At 35.5% G+C, this 16,404-nt stretch overlaps 1 protein-coding gene across 4 annotated transcripts in view; it reads right to left on the reverse strand.

The window, feature by feature from the left end:
- agla (amylo-alpha-1, 6-glucosidase, 4-alpha-glucanotransferase a) overlaps nt 1–16,404 on the reverse strand; it is a 99,419-nt gene that overhangs the window by 38,949 nt on the left and 44,066 nt on the right. For all 4 annotated transcript variants that reach the window (XM_039735885.1, XM_039735886.1, XM_039735888.1 and 1 more), the window contains exons 14-19: nt 16,056–16,219; nt 15,765–15,866; nt 12,160–12,315; nt 11,345–11,495; nt 11,066–11,190; nt 4,688–4,800 (exon numbers count right to left, since the gene is read on the reverse strand). In XM_039735885.1, coding sequence (XP_039591819.1) covers nt 4,688–4,800; nt 11,066–11,190; nt 11,345–11,495; nt 12,160–12,315; nt 15,765–15,866; nt 16,056–16,219 — 811 coding nt within the window. The remainder of the gene's footprint in view (nt 1–4,687; nt 4,801–11,065; nt 11,191–11,344; nt 11,496–12,159; nt 12,316–15,764; nt 15,867–16,055; nt 16,220–16,404) is intronic.

A 16,404-nucleotide genomic window follows, 5' to 3' on the forward strand; every position in this document is an offset into this window, starting at 1 on the left:
TGTGCATAACTGTGCCTTATGATATGCTTTCCATGATTAACCAATTCCTTGTGCACTATGCTACTGTGACAGGCTCGGCTAATTTTTCAGTCCTTGGCAAATACTCGAACCTGGAACTGTTGAGAGTCATGAACCAAAAGTGGCAGGGGAAATGAACAGGCATGAACAAGCATGAGGTGATGAGTACTCAAGTGCTTATATTTAAAGCAAACAGTATTTCAAAAGTGCAGTGCTCCATCCAATAAACACATAGTTATTAATCCATAAAAACAAGTGCTCTTCCATGAAAGTTTAAAATCAGTATTCCATTAAAACCATGCAGACACCTGGCTTCTCCTTCTCATCCAGCCTAATGCATCTTCCACTCTCCATCTCCCCAGCTCACCCTGCTCGTGTCTTGCATTCGGCAGTGATGCTAGCAGCTGCGGTCTCAACTTCAAACTCTTGCCATGATGGCCTCTGTCAGCATTTGCAGTGATGCTCCAAGCCTCTGTCTTCCTCATGCCCTTCTGGCACCTATTGGATCCCTAGGAGGCTCCTCTTTAATTCCCTGCTCCTTCTAGTGCTCAGCAGGGGACGATCTGCCTCTGGAGCATCAATCGCTTGCTGCTTCACATGGCACGAACTGTCTGATTCTGACCTTTTTCTCTCTCCTTTCCTTTCACAGTTTTTTGTTTCCTCTCCTGTTCTGCTCAAGCTCTCCCTTATAAACACCTGTGAGCATGGCACCCTAATTGCAATCTGCGGAGTTCTGATGCGGGGCAGCTGCCCCGCTCCCCAGTCCCTGAAACTACTGAACTTGAGTTGCACAGTTTTAAAATAAAAGCCTGTCTATAGCCACAGACCTTAACGTGCTTCACCACAGCCACAACTGTAATTTTTGTCTCTTCACAACCCTACATTTTAACCATATAGTTGGGCAGATGTACCAAAGTCTGTTCATATTTGTTACAATCACCATCACTGAGAATACAATCTAGAAAAATATGTCAGCATATCCTTTTTGTAGCCGTCAATGCAACTGGAGTGTGTAGTTTGTGTTTAATATATTGTTTTTTTAAAGGATAGTATGAAGGTGTTTAAAAGGATAAATAAATAAAATAAATACAAAGTACTGCAATATATGTCATTGTGATAGCACACCAATGTACTGTGAATAAGTATCTCTGCAGCCATCCATTTGGCTGTTATTTGTCTAACAAAATACTTGCTTCTATATTCCCACAGATGGTGCACCTTGAACATCAACAATGCTGCAAAATGTTAGAAATATCAAATATTTCATCCAAGTTTAAATTAAGTAGTTGAGTTAACTTTGATTTTTATAATGTTACAATGAAGAAAGAGCATGTAATTTGCAAGCATTGTCATATTAGAATCTGACCCACTATAAAATAGATGTCTCTTCAGCTCCAGTTCAGTGGAGTGCTTGAGGGCTGACATACTGATGTTAGAATTCTCCAAGTGTACAAACTTATGTAATTCCAAAAAAAAAAAAAAAAAAAAAGTTGTAAAGCAGGACCAAGTAGTTACATTCAGTTATAGGGATTGCAGATCATATCATATATATATGGAAGAGAAGGTCTGTGATACAGTTTGCAAATTTGTATGTAGAGATTCACAAAGGGAGAAAATGAGTCACGTATTTTAAAATAGTTTTTTATTCCCAAGCTTTCGACAACCTACCAGGTGTCATCATCAGAGAAAAATTATTAGACATACAGGAATCAAAGGCAACATATAGCAATATACTGTATAATATATATTGCATTACAGTATATAGCACTATACAATACAGTTTGGTCCTTTCTTCTGACTGCATTACTGTGTTCCTGTATAAGTGTAGCAAGTGTTTTTGATGTCTGCCCCACGTCTACCGCTGGACACACATTATATGGTATACTATAAACCACATTCTTTGTCCATTGACTTCTAGCTTTTAGAATTATAATGGACTGTGAACAGCATATTCGTAGGTTTGTGTGCTACTCTGATGCCTGATCTGGATGGGATACTTGCTGTACCTTCTAATAATGATAAGGAAGTATGTGCTAGGTAGGATGGGGGGGGTGGTGTGGTTTAATTTGGAGTTGACTGTTTCCTGTGGTTTCTGGTGTCTCCTGTATAATCATTGTCTAAGGAATGTCTTTGGGTACCGTTTGATGTGAACAGTTGGTAAAGATAGCACCTTTCATTCTTTTTAGTCGCCTTGGTATTATTACAATGGGTGTGAACTCTTCTGAGCTCCGTTTATGCGATGAAAATGTAATATTTTGTCTTCATAACATATATTAATTATTACATACAAATATATACACACACACAGTTAGACAATTTTCTAGGGAAAGATTTGCCCCTGTTAATTTTGGTATGAAAGGTGACACTCAAGTTTGTAACAGTGGGTGTAAAGAAATCAAAAAAGGTAAGTGTACTGTTTTCATTTATTTTTAAAAATAAATAAAAGAACTTTGACTTAAACATGATTATTTTGTGTTAGCAGAAGTATACTGTAGCATTTCCCCTGATGTTTAGTTGATAATTGGCCTTGAAGTATTCACATGGTGTCGTGTTATCTTGTCAATTTTATTTGTTTGTTTCAATTATAAACATATTAGTTGTAGTAGTTTGCCCAGAGGGGACTGGGTGGTCACTTGGTCTGGAATCCCTACAGATTTTATTTTTTTTTCACCAGCCTCTGGAGTTTTTTTTTTTTCTGTCCACCCTGGCCATCAGACCTTACTTATTCTATGTTAATTAATGTTGACTTATGTTTATTTTTTGTTGTGTCTTCTATTTTTCTATTCTTCATCTTGTAAAGCAATTTGAGCTACATTTTTTTGTATGAAAATGTGCTATATAAATAAATGTTGTTGTTGAACCTTTTGTCAGTCCTTCAATCTTCACATAAGCTGCAGCTCTGCTTGTATATTCAAACAATACTTTAAATATGAAACAATTTAATATCAGTTATATCATGATCTGACATTTTATCATATTTTTCTTGTTCTCTAAAAATATAGTAAATATCATTTTGGGAGTTATAGAGGTCAAGAAATTTATTGGTATGATAGATTTTCTGATTTAGAATGTTTTTGAAAACATTATTTTTGAAATATGTCTTATTGTAGCTTCTTTTTGTTTTTATTATGGATGCTGCCATTGATTTTACAATGCAAGTTGCTAGGCATGACAACTAGGTGTGTGTGACATGTTGACCTAATTGGTAAGACTGTATAAAGTCCAGCATAATATACTTTGTGGATGTCTAAGGTTATGCATAAAACATATCTAAATAAAACCTTGCATTATTATTGTGTAAAGGTCTCTCTGGTTATGAATTCTCTTCTGTTCTTTGACTCTGCTTTATGTCTGGCATTTTGTCTTCGGCTACATGAAATTTTCTGGTCACTGACTCTTTAACTACATTTTTTAAACTTGGATTTTGTCTCAAATCCTAGCCTTTGTTTATTTAATTTCACACTCCTGATTACAAAATTGGCTATTACACGTAAAATACATTTTCTGATTCTATCTTAATTTATACTGCTGCTGCACTGTTTAATCAGTATAATGTACTGGTTAATGGCACTACTGTAAGCACAAAGGCTTATTTCACAAGTTCTCTCTGAGAGATAAACATAGATGAACTACTAGTATGTTTGCGCCTTAACTGAATATTCTCAGTCTTACAATGGAGATTGTTGAAATGCTTAAAATACATTTACACAATAACAAAATATTCAAGTGGTATGCCTTCTTTCAAGAGTTATTATTCGGTGTAAAAGAGGAGTGACAAAATGTTTGCTTATAGGGATAGGATTTCAACTTTAACTTTAGTAAAACAAATTATAAATAATATCTGAATAACTGAATCACAATATTAAATTATAACTGAATCACAATAGTAAATATATTAAAGTTCTTAAAAAAAAATCTTAGTGTATCATGACTCAAGTATTGGAACAATGTTGTATTACTCTGGCCCTAAGAATTCCCAGCCCTTCTGTTCATTATTCATAAGTAGCTGGATTATACAAACAGAACAGAATACCACTCAGTGTAATGGCATGCTCCTTCTGTACTATCTAATGTTACTTGTATCCCTAATTGTATCAGTTGAGAAACATGGATTTCACAAATAGTCTGATTCTGTTTCTCCAATATTAGCTTCTTTACACTGGCTGCCTGTCAGTTTTCAAATTGATTTTAAAATCTTGTTGCTAGTTTTTAAATCTTTACATGGGCTTGCTCCTGCCTATTTATCCAAATTGTGTGTTTTACGCCTACCATCTACAGTGCTTAGATCTTCTGGTCAGTTGTCTCTTGTTGTCCCTCGTACCAAGTGTAAAACTAAGGGGGACAGGGATTTTGCAGCTGCTGCTCCTCGTCTGTGGAACTCTTTACCTCATTACATAAAGGAGTCATCTACAATTGAACTGTTCAAAACAAGATTAAAGACTCATTTCTGTTCACTTGCATTCTGTGACCTTCAGTAATGCTAATGGGTTACCTCATTGTGATTCTATTTATTTTATGTTCATTTATTTTATTTCTATTTATGTTATTCATGTTAATTGTATGTTTTTCTTTTATTCTATTATAGTAAAGCACTTTGGCCACAGCATTCCTATCTTGTTTTAAATGTGCTATATAAATAAATTTGACATTGACAATTATGATTATTTACCTGAAGGCAATAGTGCTTCCTGGAGTCAGTTTTCGAAATTCAATTTCCTGTACAAACTCATGTCTTCCTTTTGAGGTTACTTCAGCTTGCTTAACAATCTTACTGTCCTTAAGCTGTAACAGCAGTAAAGAGGATAAGGAAATGTTAATACCTTAAAATATTACTAAATTAATATAAATATAGAAATAAACATAAAATATTTGCATTTATTAAAAATACATATTCTTCATATTTTAAAAATGAAACTAAAATTTCATTTAATTTCAGGGAACACATGAAAACTCAAAGACTAGCTCATTACACTAAAGAAAATTTCATATGTACAGTGGTGTGAAAAACTATTTGCCCCCTCCTGATTTCTTATTCTTTTGCATGTTTGTCACACAAAATGTTTCTGATCATCAAACATATTTAACCATTAGTCAAATATAACACAAGTAAACACAAAATGCAGTTTTTAAATGATGGTTTTTATTATTTAGGGAGAAAAAAAATCCAAACCTACATGGCCCTGTGTGAAAAAGTAATTGCCCCATTGTTAAAAAATAACCTAACTGTGGTGTATCACACCTGAGTTCAATTTCCGTAGCCACCCCCAGGCCTGATTACTGCCACACCTGTTTCAATCAAGAAATCACTTCAATAGGAGCTGCCTGACACAGAGAAGTAGACCAAAAGCACCTCAAAAGCTAGACATCATGCCAAGATCCAAAGAAATTCAGGAACAAATGAGAACAGAAGTAATTGAGATCTATCAGTCTGGTAAAGTTTATAAAGCCATTTCTAAAGCTTTGGGACTCCAGCGAACCACAGTGAGAGCCATTATCCACAAATGGAATCGATCTTGGGTGCTGCCACAGGACAATGACCCAAAACACACCAGCAAATCCACCTCTGAATGGCTGAAAAAAAAACCAAAATGAAGACTTTGGAGTGGCCTAGTCAAAGTCCTGACCTGAATCCAATTGAGATGCTATGGCATGACCTTAAAAAGGCGGTTCATGCTAGAAAACCCTCAAATAAAGCTGAATTACAACAATTCTGCAAAGATGTGTGGGCAAAAATTCCACCAGAGCGCTGTAAAAGACTCATTGCAAGTTATCGCAAACGCTTGATTGCAGTTATTGCTGCTAAGGGTGGCCCAACCAGTTATTAGGTTCAGGGGGCAATTACTTTTTCACACAGGGCCATGTAGGTTTGGATTTTTTTTTCTCCGTAAATAATAAAAAACATCATTTAAAAACTGCATTTTGTGTTTACTTGTGTTATATTTGACTAATGGTTAAATATGTTTGATGATCAGAAACATTTTATGTGACAAACATGCAAAAGAATAAGAAATCAGGAAGGGGGCAAATAGTTTTTCACACCACTGTATCATTAGAAATTAACATTTGAGGATTAATTTAAATCACAGCATAGGAGGGAAAATGTAAATACAGTAGCTTTGCCACATTAATCCCTGTCTTTCCACTACCCATAAAAGGGATTTTTTATTACTATACAATCAGTGGTGGATGGTGAAAAAAAATTTGGAACAGGTGCAGTTTTTGGGGGGACGAACTGAAGCAACGCTTATCCATTACTTTGTGTCTTCCACGTCTGCCTATTATGTAATGCCTTTCATACTTATTTATCTAGTCACTCCACATGCTCTTGTGATTCTCATCATAGTGCCAAAGCACATCTTGGCCTGTCCAGTGCCAGACCCATAGGACAAATCCATGCTAAAATGCATTATATCTTTTTCACCATGCTGCCCAATCTGATGCCAGCTTTCCCATTTCTAATGTACTCCAAAACTTCAGTCTGTGATATCCACAGTCCCATTATTCTTCACATAACTTGCCCTATAGGTGTGGAAAGGAACAGGTGCACTTGCCACACACATTTTATACTACACCTGTCTCTAAATTGTCCAATCCTCTGCAAACTTGCCCAGTTCCCCAATCTGCCAAAACCCACACCATAATGTCCACACCCCCATCGCTGCAATCTTCCAAAAATGTGCACTTTTCTCAGTCCTATAACACATCCACAGCATTACTTCAATCCAAATCTTATTCTGGCTCTGCTAACCGAGTGCCAAGTTCTTTACCATTTCCACTGTAGTCCATAAATTCACATAATGCAATCACTAGTCCTCTGATATTTCTCAAGTCTTGCATTCCAGGTTATCATTTACCACACACACCGTCATTCTCACCCTAATTTTATTCTACACTTACTGCCAGTCTACCCAGTCATTTGCCAGGCTTACCTGACCTGGACACAAATTCACATGGTAAGATCCTCATCTTAAAACATAACTTACCCGCCAACCTATCTTGTACTACAACTCCAGGACACGTCCAACCTAAATCTTATTCTGTCCTTACGGTCAGGATGCCTATATTATTCTGAACATACATTTTGCACTCCTTTCCTTCAAGACTGAAAATTTCTCAGTTAGTTTCTGATTAAACTGAGTCATTCCACTAAGCCTGCCAAAAATGTGCCTATATCAGGGTTTCCCTATTTTTTTTTCTGTAGTGGCACACATTTTGTACCCAAAATCATCCCAAGGCACAGCACTATCTTACTAACCACAAACACATACAGGGGGTCCTCGGGTTACGACAGAGTTCCGTTCCTACAACAGCCTAAGTCACTTACCTATCCTAACACATTTGCAAAATCATAATCTAGAACATAAAAACACAACTAAGCCACAGATAAAGGAAAAGAACATAAATATACTGTACTGTAGTAACAGAAAAAATGAGTGTAAAAAAATCCTTACCTTTATTCCTTCTCACATCTCAATTTTTTAAAGTTTTTATGGGAGTGAGCGTTGTAAACTCGAAACGTTGTATGTTGAGACGTTATAACCCAAGGACCCCCTGTACTGGAGTACTGGAGAAGCCAGTTAAAAAGTAAATCCAAGATAAGCATTCGCAGACATAGCACTTTTTGAGCACTTAAGTGGCATCTTCAAGCTGCTTCACACTTTTACCCACCCCTCTATGCCTCAGAGGCAACTTATATGCCCACTATCCACCTGTGCTGTGAGGCTCACTAGTGACCACTAGCAATCACAGAGCTGCTTTAATGCCAGCTTCTCCAGGTAGACCTGCCCTCCTCAGAGAAGTCTCAACCTCCTGCAGGGCTTGTCCCTCTCAGGTTCAACCCCAAATGCACTACACTATTATTACCAAAGTAAACCTACAGTAGGTAGCTCTCACATCACACTGATCGAAAAACACATTGCCCTAGATAACTACGGCTACTTTTATGCTGGTTGCATTTTTCAGAAAGATGTTTTAGATCTTGTACCCCTGTCACTGTCCGCAACACTTAGGCACTATGAAAGAGCAAACAGGGAAAGCAAACAAAAGGCATTATTTACACCACATTCAGTTAGCCAAGTCTGTTTGTCCTAACCAGAGCAGAAAAAGTCCATGTATAAGCTTGTCCTCGGTCTCTCGCCTGCTGCTGAATTCTTACATCAGGTCAGTCTGGTCCAAACTCCTTTATGTTCTTTTTTTCTTCAAGTGAATGACTTATGAAGGGATATTTCATTAAAGAAATAAACAAATTTTCTTTGATTTCTCAAGTTTTACTTGAAGTTGCCATCACCATAAAGTCGCACTTGCTCATCTGTAGTTATGTTAATGACCAGTGTTAACTGTGAACCACTGACATGAAATCGAAATAATGTGTCGACAATTGTCTTACATTAAAAAAACCTAATTCACTGCCCATACAGTAAATGTAGGAGTGTTCAGAGCATAGAGAGCTGCGTCCCTGGAAAAATCTGAAAGCAAACAAATAAAGGGCAGCCTCAGGTTACCTGCTTGCCAAAAGATCAAGGACTTACACACACTCTCATTTGGCCCACGCCCTTCACTCTGGAAATATAGGTATTCACACAGAAATTAAAGAAGTACAAGTTGGAACCAATTTTTAATGGATGTTGACATCAGCTGACACCAGGCACATTGTGTAAATAATCAAATTTATTTCATGATAATTTTCATTACCTAATTAAATTACGAAGTTTTAAAAATATTTGGGTTGTCCCAGCATTACAAACCGCCACTGCTTACCATAGTAATAATTACGGATTAATAAACACTAATAGAGGTGCCTTTCATTCATGTTCACCTACTCCCACAATCGCTAAAAAAGAGTTAATGCAGATGGCAGTTTTGTAGTAAAATGTAAACACCATTTATTACAAGGCTGCACAACATTTAAAGTAGTTTATTACAGTGGGCAAAAAAAACAGCGTAGTATAATTCATCCATTATCCAACCCACTATATCCTAACTACAGGGTCAAAGGGGGTCTGCTGGAGCCAATTTCCAGCCAACACAGGGTGCAAGGCAGGAAACAAACCCCAGGCAGGGCGCCAGCCCACCGCAGGGCGTGCACACACACCAGGCACACATTAGGGACAATTTAGAATTGCCAATGCACCTAACCTGCATGTCTTTGGACTGTGGGAGGAAACCCACGTTGAAACAGGGAGAACATACAAACTCCACGCAGGGAGGACCTGGGAAGCAAACCCACGTCTCTTAACTGCGAGACAGCAGCGCTACGCTCTGCTCCACCGTGCCGCTCATGTAGTATAAATTTAGGTAAAATCCAAAAACACCCACAAAGAAAACAAGTGCTTTAAGGTTATGATTTTCATATCAAAAAAGATAATCTACCTCCATAAAATACTTTATACAAGTACAGAAATGATATTTATCAAAAATGCACCATCCCAAAAGAAATTAGCTGTAAGGCTAAATCACAGAAAACAGATTGAGGAAAATCCATGGTGTCATTCTTTGTACACTGCTTCCCTGTTAAATTACACCTCATTAAGATGCACCAAAATCAAAAGCATACAAATATGTTAAAAAAACTCCCAAGTTCACAAAGTTGATGTGCGTAAAATACAAGTTATTTTTTTTTGTGAGTAGTAAATGAGTTGAACCTATCATAGCTGATGTAAAGCTGCACAGAGGTTTTTTTTAGCCGATGCATTTTTAGGTGCCTTTGCATATAATGTGAAAGGGACCTACTGCAATAGCCCGGTAGCCCACATCTGTCTGTGTTAATTTGTCTGTATAAAAGAACTCAGTTCCCAGTGAATTTATTTTGCTAAAATGCAGTCCACTTACTCTTCAAGGAAATTTGTCAAGACAGTTTTAAAATTTCAAAATCTACCACTGAAAAGCACTGGAGAATTTGTGAGTTTGTCTATGTTACAGCAAAGAAAGGTTCCATGTGACTTCAATTACAAAGCAGTTTACTGTTTCAATTTTACCTTGAGAGCAGTTACACCAACTTCTATATTTTGCATATTTTCCTCTTTTTCACCTCCTATAGCAGCTACTGATGGCAAACAGATCCCCAATACAAGTTAATGAAACACCAGCAGACTGCATGCCCAGTTGTGAAATAGCTGTCACTGTCTGCTTGCACGCACGCAGGGCAACAATCTTTTATCAGCAAGTGAAAACAGGAGTGCACAGGGAAACCTACATATCAGCAAGTTGTTTTTGCTTTATGAAGTCTTCCCAGTGGATTGAATGCAAACAGAAGAGAAGCAGTGCATCAGCACCTCAGCCCTCTGTGTGCTTTAAGTAATAACAGGAAAGTTAAATGATCTTCTTAACCATAAAAGCATAAAATGCAAGCACAGAAAATATCAGGTCATCTAGATATGAATGAAGTATTTACCTTACACTAAACTAATCTCACAGCTTCACTATTTGCAGTTTATAATGATAGACTATTTCACTGACATTATAATTTACTAGGGTGACCAGACGTCCATGTGACAGCAATGGCTCCGATTTCAGGCTATGAATCCTGACAAATAAATTTATTTCAGTAAATGGATGCATGATTTTCAGATCTAAAGATAATTCCCTCATTAATGTTTCAGACAGGCCAGACCTGAAGAAATGTTTTAATCATTTGTTGGTAAAAAAAAAAAATTGGGGAGTAGAGTTAACCTTATGGATAGATGGATTCTGGGTCTTGTGTAGAAATCTTTATGTGGTTCAATGCACAACAATGGGAAGTTTTTCTTAAATGTGGATAACTGGAACAAATAGCAACTGTTAAAAATCATGGTTTACATTTATAGCTCTCTTTTGGTTCTTTTAATTATAATATAGTTGTTTGCAAGAAGTTCTAATTTATCAGGCTCCCCACAGAGAAAAGAGTGCATATAGAGGTGGGTTGTTGTTTGATTTATTTGCATTTTGTCATTCTTGTATTGCATCTAAATTCAAGAATTTTTAATGATTATATTAATGGTGTTGATTTTAAAAATTATCAGACCCAAATTTGTATACACCACTGTGAAAATAAAGCAGAACAACTAGTTACCTGGATATGCTCAGTTATCTCCACTGTATAATCAGGTAGACCATTGATGCTTTTCTCATCTTTAACATATGGTCCAACTTCTCTCTCTATAGTTCTTGCTTCCAATACAACTTCTTCAATTTTACCTATTCAAGGAAAGACCAAGTCTAAAATAAATGGCGACTTGTTAATTTAATCTTAATCCTGTTGAATAAAAATGGAAATGTTACACTTAAGAGATAAAAAAACTGAAGGATTTATCTATTAGTATTTTACTGAAAAGGAGCTACCAAAAATTACCTGGGATACACATGGGAGGCACACTGTCACTGAAAAATGAAGTTTTAGGGTTCCTAAAAGCAGTACGAGACACAGCTACAACTGACTGGTGCGTGCTGGGGCAATGCCGTGTCACTGCTACAATATCCTCATCAACCTGATCTACATAAACCTAAAAAAAATAAACATGATACATATTAATTGGAACTTGACTTAATGTTTGATTTTATAGTATGCAACTTCACTTTTATCTTTTCTTTCAGCAATTCATATTTTATTAATCAAATTGTATTTTATAAAATATTCCTGATTAACTGTCCTGATTGACAATTTACATACATAGAATATTTACTATGTAAACAAATTGAATTACATGAGTTTGTTTTTCACTTTTTACATCAATGTTATGCCTCACAGACGGAAAACATATTTTTCAGTAAACACATTCAGATAATGTAGGAAAAATCCCTGTAGCTCAAATTCTGAAATTTTACCCGGCCAATTGTATTGATTAAATAACCCATTATAACTGATTCTAAATGCTTTTACTGAATTATCTTTTGTAAAACTTCTCTCAACCAAAAAGTAACTTCATCTTTACGTTATTTTTTAATTTTGTTTTCTTTCAAGGCAATTTGAAGCTACAGAATTACAGTAGATGAAAAATATACTCCACACATATTATTGGACACAATTAAAAAGTAATAATAAAAAGCATCAATATTATTAATATTGATATTGTTAAGAAGAAGAAGAAAATAATATATTTTGACAGAATGCTCTGCTTCATTATGGAGATCAAGATTTTTAAGGAAAATGGAAGCTTTTGACAGTACCTGAATGAAACCTCGAACTGCAAGTTCTTGATGCAGTCTGTTTAATGCCAGCTTCCCAGAAATTACTCCACTTTTTGAGTTTACCTCACCCAGTGATGAAGGATCTGCCTTTGAATTCCACTTAGCATAGAATCGCTCTTCCTTCACCACAGATATCTATATCAGACAGAGAAGAAAATTTCTTTCAACAAATATTTTTTTCTCAAATTAATAATGAAAAAATTAAAATAAACAATATATATTATCTTTTACAATAGGTTGATCTTGCAAATATTTTACTTTGTCTTAAAAGTTCATATTAAACCATAATTTTAATTTTGTGATCTAATGTTCTAAGTCAAACTTTCTTCATTTCTTCATCTTCACTCACCCTCACCTGACTTGCGTTAGTAGTTTGATGTTGTATATTGCAAAGCTAACCGCACAGAATAAGATTTCATAAATATAACACACTACCTGCATACATATTAGCAATAACTCTTATGGAAATGCAGATGTTAATAAGGTCAAAAATTACAGCTGGCATAATATACAAAATATTAACTATCAGTAAAAAGTATATCATAGTTAAAGAGCTTTCAATGAGTTTTTCTGTGGTGGTGGTAAGACTGACATCAACCCTTCTATGTGGAGAAGCCATTAACAAATAACACAGGACAATAACACATGCTAGATGGATGTGTACATAGTGCTGATTTCAGACAACTTCTCTTTCTGAAACTTTTTTGTGGTGGATGACATACTATACAAAATTTCAACAAGCACTTTAATCAAATGCAAATATAATCAAAGTGTGGGTTCATTTAAATATTCAAATGAGCCAATCCTATGTAACACAACATACACAGTGGGTTCTAATTAGTCGAAAGACATGATGTAGGGAAAGACATTTTAAGAAAACAATTCCAGCACATTAAAATAATGTATTACGAGAACACTTGGTTTTTAACATATTCTCATTGCTCATTTTTAAATCTGAACAATCTACTATAATCTCTCTATGTTCTTTAACCATTTTAGAGAAACCTCTGCATTTTCTGGGATTTGTTTTTATTGTTTTGTGAAGAAAGTCTATAAAGTCTCCAGTGACTGTTTGCATAATCTTCTTAGTGAATTCTGGCCTTAAGTGCTGACCTGTTGTTGCAACAATGTTGCTGTAACCAAGTACTAAAAATTAAGCCTATGATGTAAGACAAAGAAGCAGACACAGTACTGGGAAGTTATGTGACTTGAGTGGATCAAGATGGATTAAAAAAATCATGAATTAGACATTGTTATTTCAAAGTTTAACACTTTCTGTATTGTATGAGGAAAGACTGGTGCCTTCTGAGGCGTAATTTGCTTTTACTTCAATCCCTTATGATATGTCAATACAAAGGGTACTTATCAAGTCCAGCAAATATAAGACTATTTAAGAAGTATGACTGAAAACTAATTGATTAACAATAAGTGGCACTTGGATTGTTATTGGCATGCCTTTAGGAAGGTACTTTGACTTGAGGAGTTGGTTGTGATGGTGAACATGCACTGTGATCCAAATGTGGAGCCCAATAGAATGACTATTACTACACAGGAGTTGGGGTTGCAATTTCATTCATTCATTCATTCAATTAAATGACCAGAATATTGGCTGATACACTATAACGTCAGGGTTCTCATTCTACCATCATCTACATTCTGACTTTAAAATACTAACATTATGAGCTTCTGTTTATCAGGACTCCAGACTAACCTACCTCATTCAGTTTCTCATATAATTCCTGTAACTGATACACTATGGAGTGCTGTGCAAGCACACAATTACAAGATAAGGTTTAAAATTAGTTTGACAAAAAAACTCTCTTCATAGCCCACTGCAGATAGAGGACATTGCTTTCTAAATGTCAATAGGAACAACTGAAAAATCAAACTAGATTCTAATACAGCACAGAATGCTGTGAAAGTTTCACGATAAAAAAAAATATTTGTTTTTAAAAACATATCCTCAAATGTTATCTGCACAGATGTCTTATGGACATCATATATGTTAGCAGCAGAAAGACAGAAAGATGGAACATGAAGTGCTACAAGGAATCACAAAGAAGTTTTTTTTTATTAGCGCTAGCAATCATGCACCATCAACTGAAAAAGGTAATAATAATGACTTTCTTCTGTCAGCAAAATTCCAGTGCTTGTTGGAAAAACATGCTCCCAATGCAACTTATTGCATAATACTTCACTTATAAAAGATGTTCATTAATGGTATATTAAGTTCATGGATAATTCATAGATATTTCTTAAAACTCAATCCTTTTATTTCACTTTTATGAAATATCATATCATTCAAACGGACTCTAAATGCGAGTTCAGCCTCAACTGGATTTACATCCAGTGCTGCTAGGATAGGCTCTGGATCTTGTGAACCTGAACTGTATTAAGAGTGTTTGATAATGAATGGTTGGATTTTAACTCTTAGATAGAAATATGACTTATGAATTACCATCATGAACTACTAATGTGGTTTTAAACATTTAAATTTCCCTAAAATGTTTTATTTCATCTCTGCTGTGACTTCCAGGTATATATAATATGATAACTGAATTTTTGAAATTAGCAAGTGATCATAAATGATAGAAATTGAGTCACATCTTAGAAAGTTGTTAATGTACTTCCAAATTAGCAAATAGTAAAATCTTATTTTTCATTGGAACAGTGTGATAAAATAAAATGTATTTTGAATTATTTTTTTTCTAATAGTAATCAAAAAAGGACAAAAAACAATAAATATTTTCAAGTTTATGTAGCGATAATAAAAAGTTAAGTTTATGTAGTATTGATACAGCATACACAATTTGAAAGGTTAATTCCAGTGTAACCATATCTCCATCTTCGGCAGATTTTACTGGCTTTTTGGTTCAGTTCTATAAATGCATTTTAGTCTGCTAGGCCAAGAGTCCCACCCTAGATTAGGAAGCTAATGCTGAGGTCATTCTTCAACATAATATTCAGCAACACCTTCATTTTGATGACAGTAACGCTAAAGGTTGAAAGTTTTTCTCCAATATTTTATACATTTTTTCAAGGAACTTTATGATGCTACTGAAAGCTGAAATTAAAATTACATAACTTTTGGGGGATTTTATTAACTGGTTCAAAATTCTCTTCTATCATGACAATTATGGACAAGCATAATTTGCCTATTAGTAACAAAAATAATCATGCACAAATCTTCATTGCTTCAAATAATTACATTTATGTACAAACAGCAACCTGAACTGTATTTTAAAGTAAAAAGAGAAATTCTCCATTTCCCAAAATGCAAATTTCAAAACATGGGTTACAGGGCAATTGGCCACCGCCAGGCGGCGCCCGTGCCTATTTCTGAATTCACTTTTTCTGTGGCCTCCCTCCAGTGATTGGTGGAAGTGTGTATGCATATATTATGAACATGGTAAGTATTTACACGCCTTTGGCGCGGGCGGAAGTCCCGCCCGCTGACAGGCAAATAATTACATTTATGTACAAACAGCAACCTGAACTGTATTTTAAAGTACGTGTCCTCGCTAGCGGTGGGGCACTTGTAGGTAACATGCTTCATGCAGCTATATAAAATTACTAGCACTTACCTGATGAGGAACAAGTTCGTCATAACCTCTGGTGCTTCCAGTTGCACAGCAAGCCATAGAGACAATTGCTGAACTTGGCAGAGAATCATACACAGAACGTAGCTTATGTAGGGGAAAAAAAACAAACAGCATCACAGTAATGGATGCAAATCATAAGTCTCTAAATCATATGCAGCATGCAGTACTATTATTTTGCATTATACTACAGTAGGAATGCATTTATTTACAAGCAGTTCAAAGATAACAGTAATTCAATACAGTTAACTAAAACATCAAGGGAAAAAATCCTACCTGAATAGGACATTCGTTGTCATGAGTTACATCCATAAACAGAGCATGTGCAATGCCAGGTACTAAAGGTCTTAGGTTTGGTTGCACAAATGAGCCAACTGGCTCACCTCCATATCTATACACCAGTCTTCCCTCCTCGTGGCTGTTAAATGCACTCATAGCCTCTAAATCACATACAAAAGTATTATGTTGTCAATATTTTTCACTTGTATTAGATTCTGGAATATGAGCATATTTAACCACAACACATCACATTTAACCAAATGCTATACAAAACAATCCACAATTTCCTATGATTTTAAATAATAAAACTCAAACGCAGTCAATATTAATTGTCACCAACTGTGGC

Source organism: Polypterus senegalus, chromosome 14 (genome assembly GCF_016835505.1).
Source record: "Polypterus senegalus isolate Bchr_013 chromosome 14, ASM1683550v1, whole genome shotgun sequence".
NCBI lineage: Eukaryota > Metazoa > Chordata > Cladistia > Polypteriformes > Polypteridae > Polypterus > Polypterus senegalus.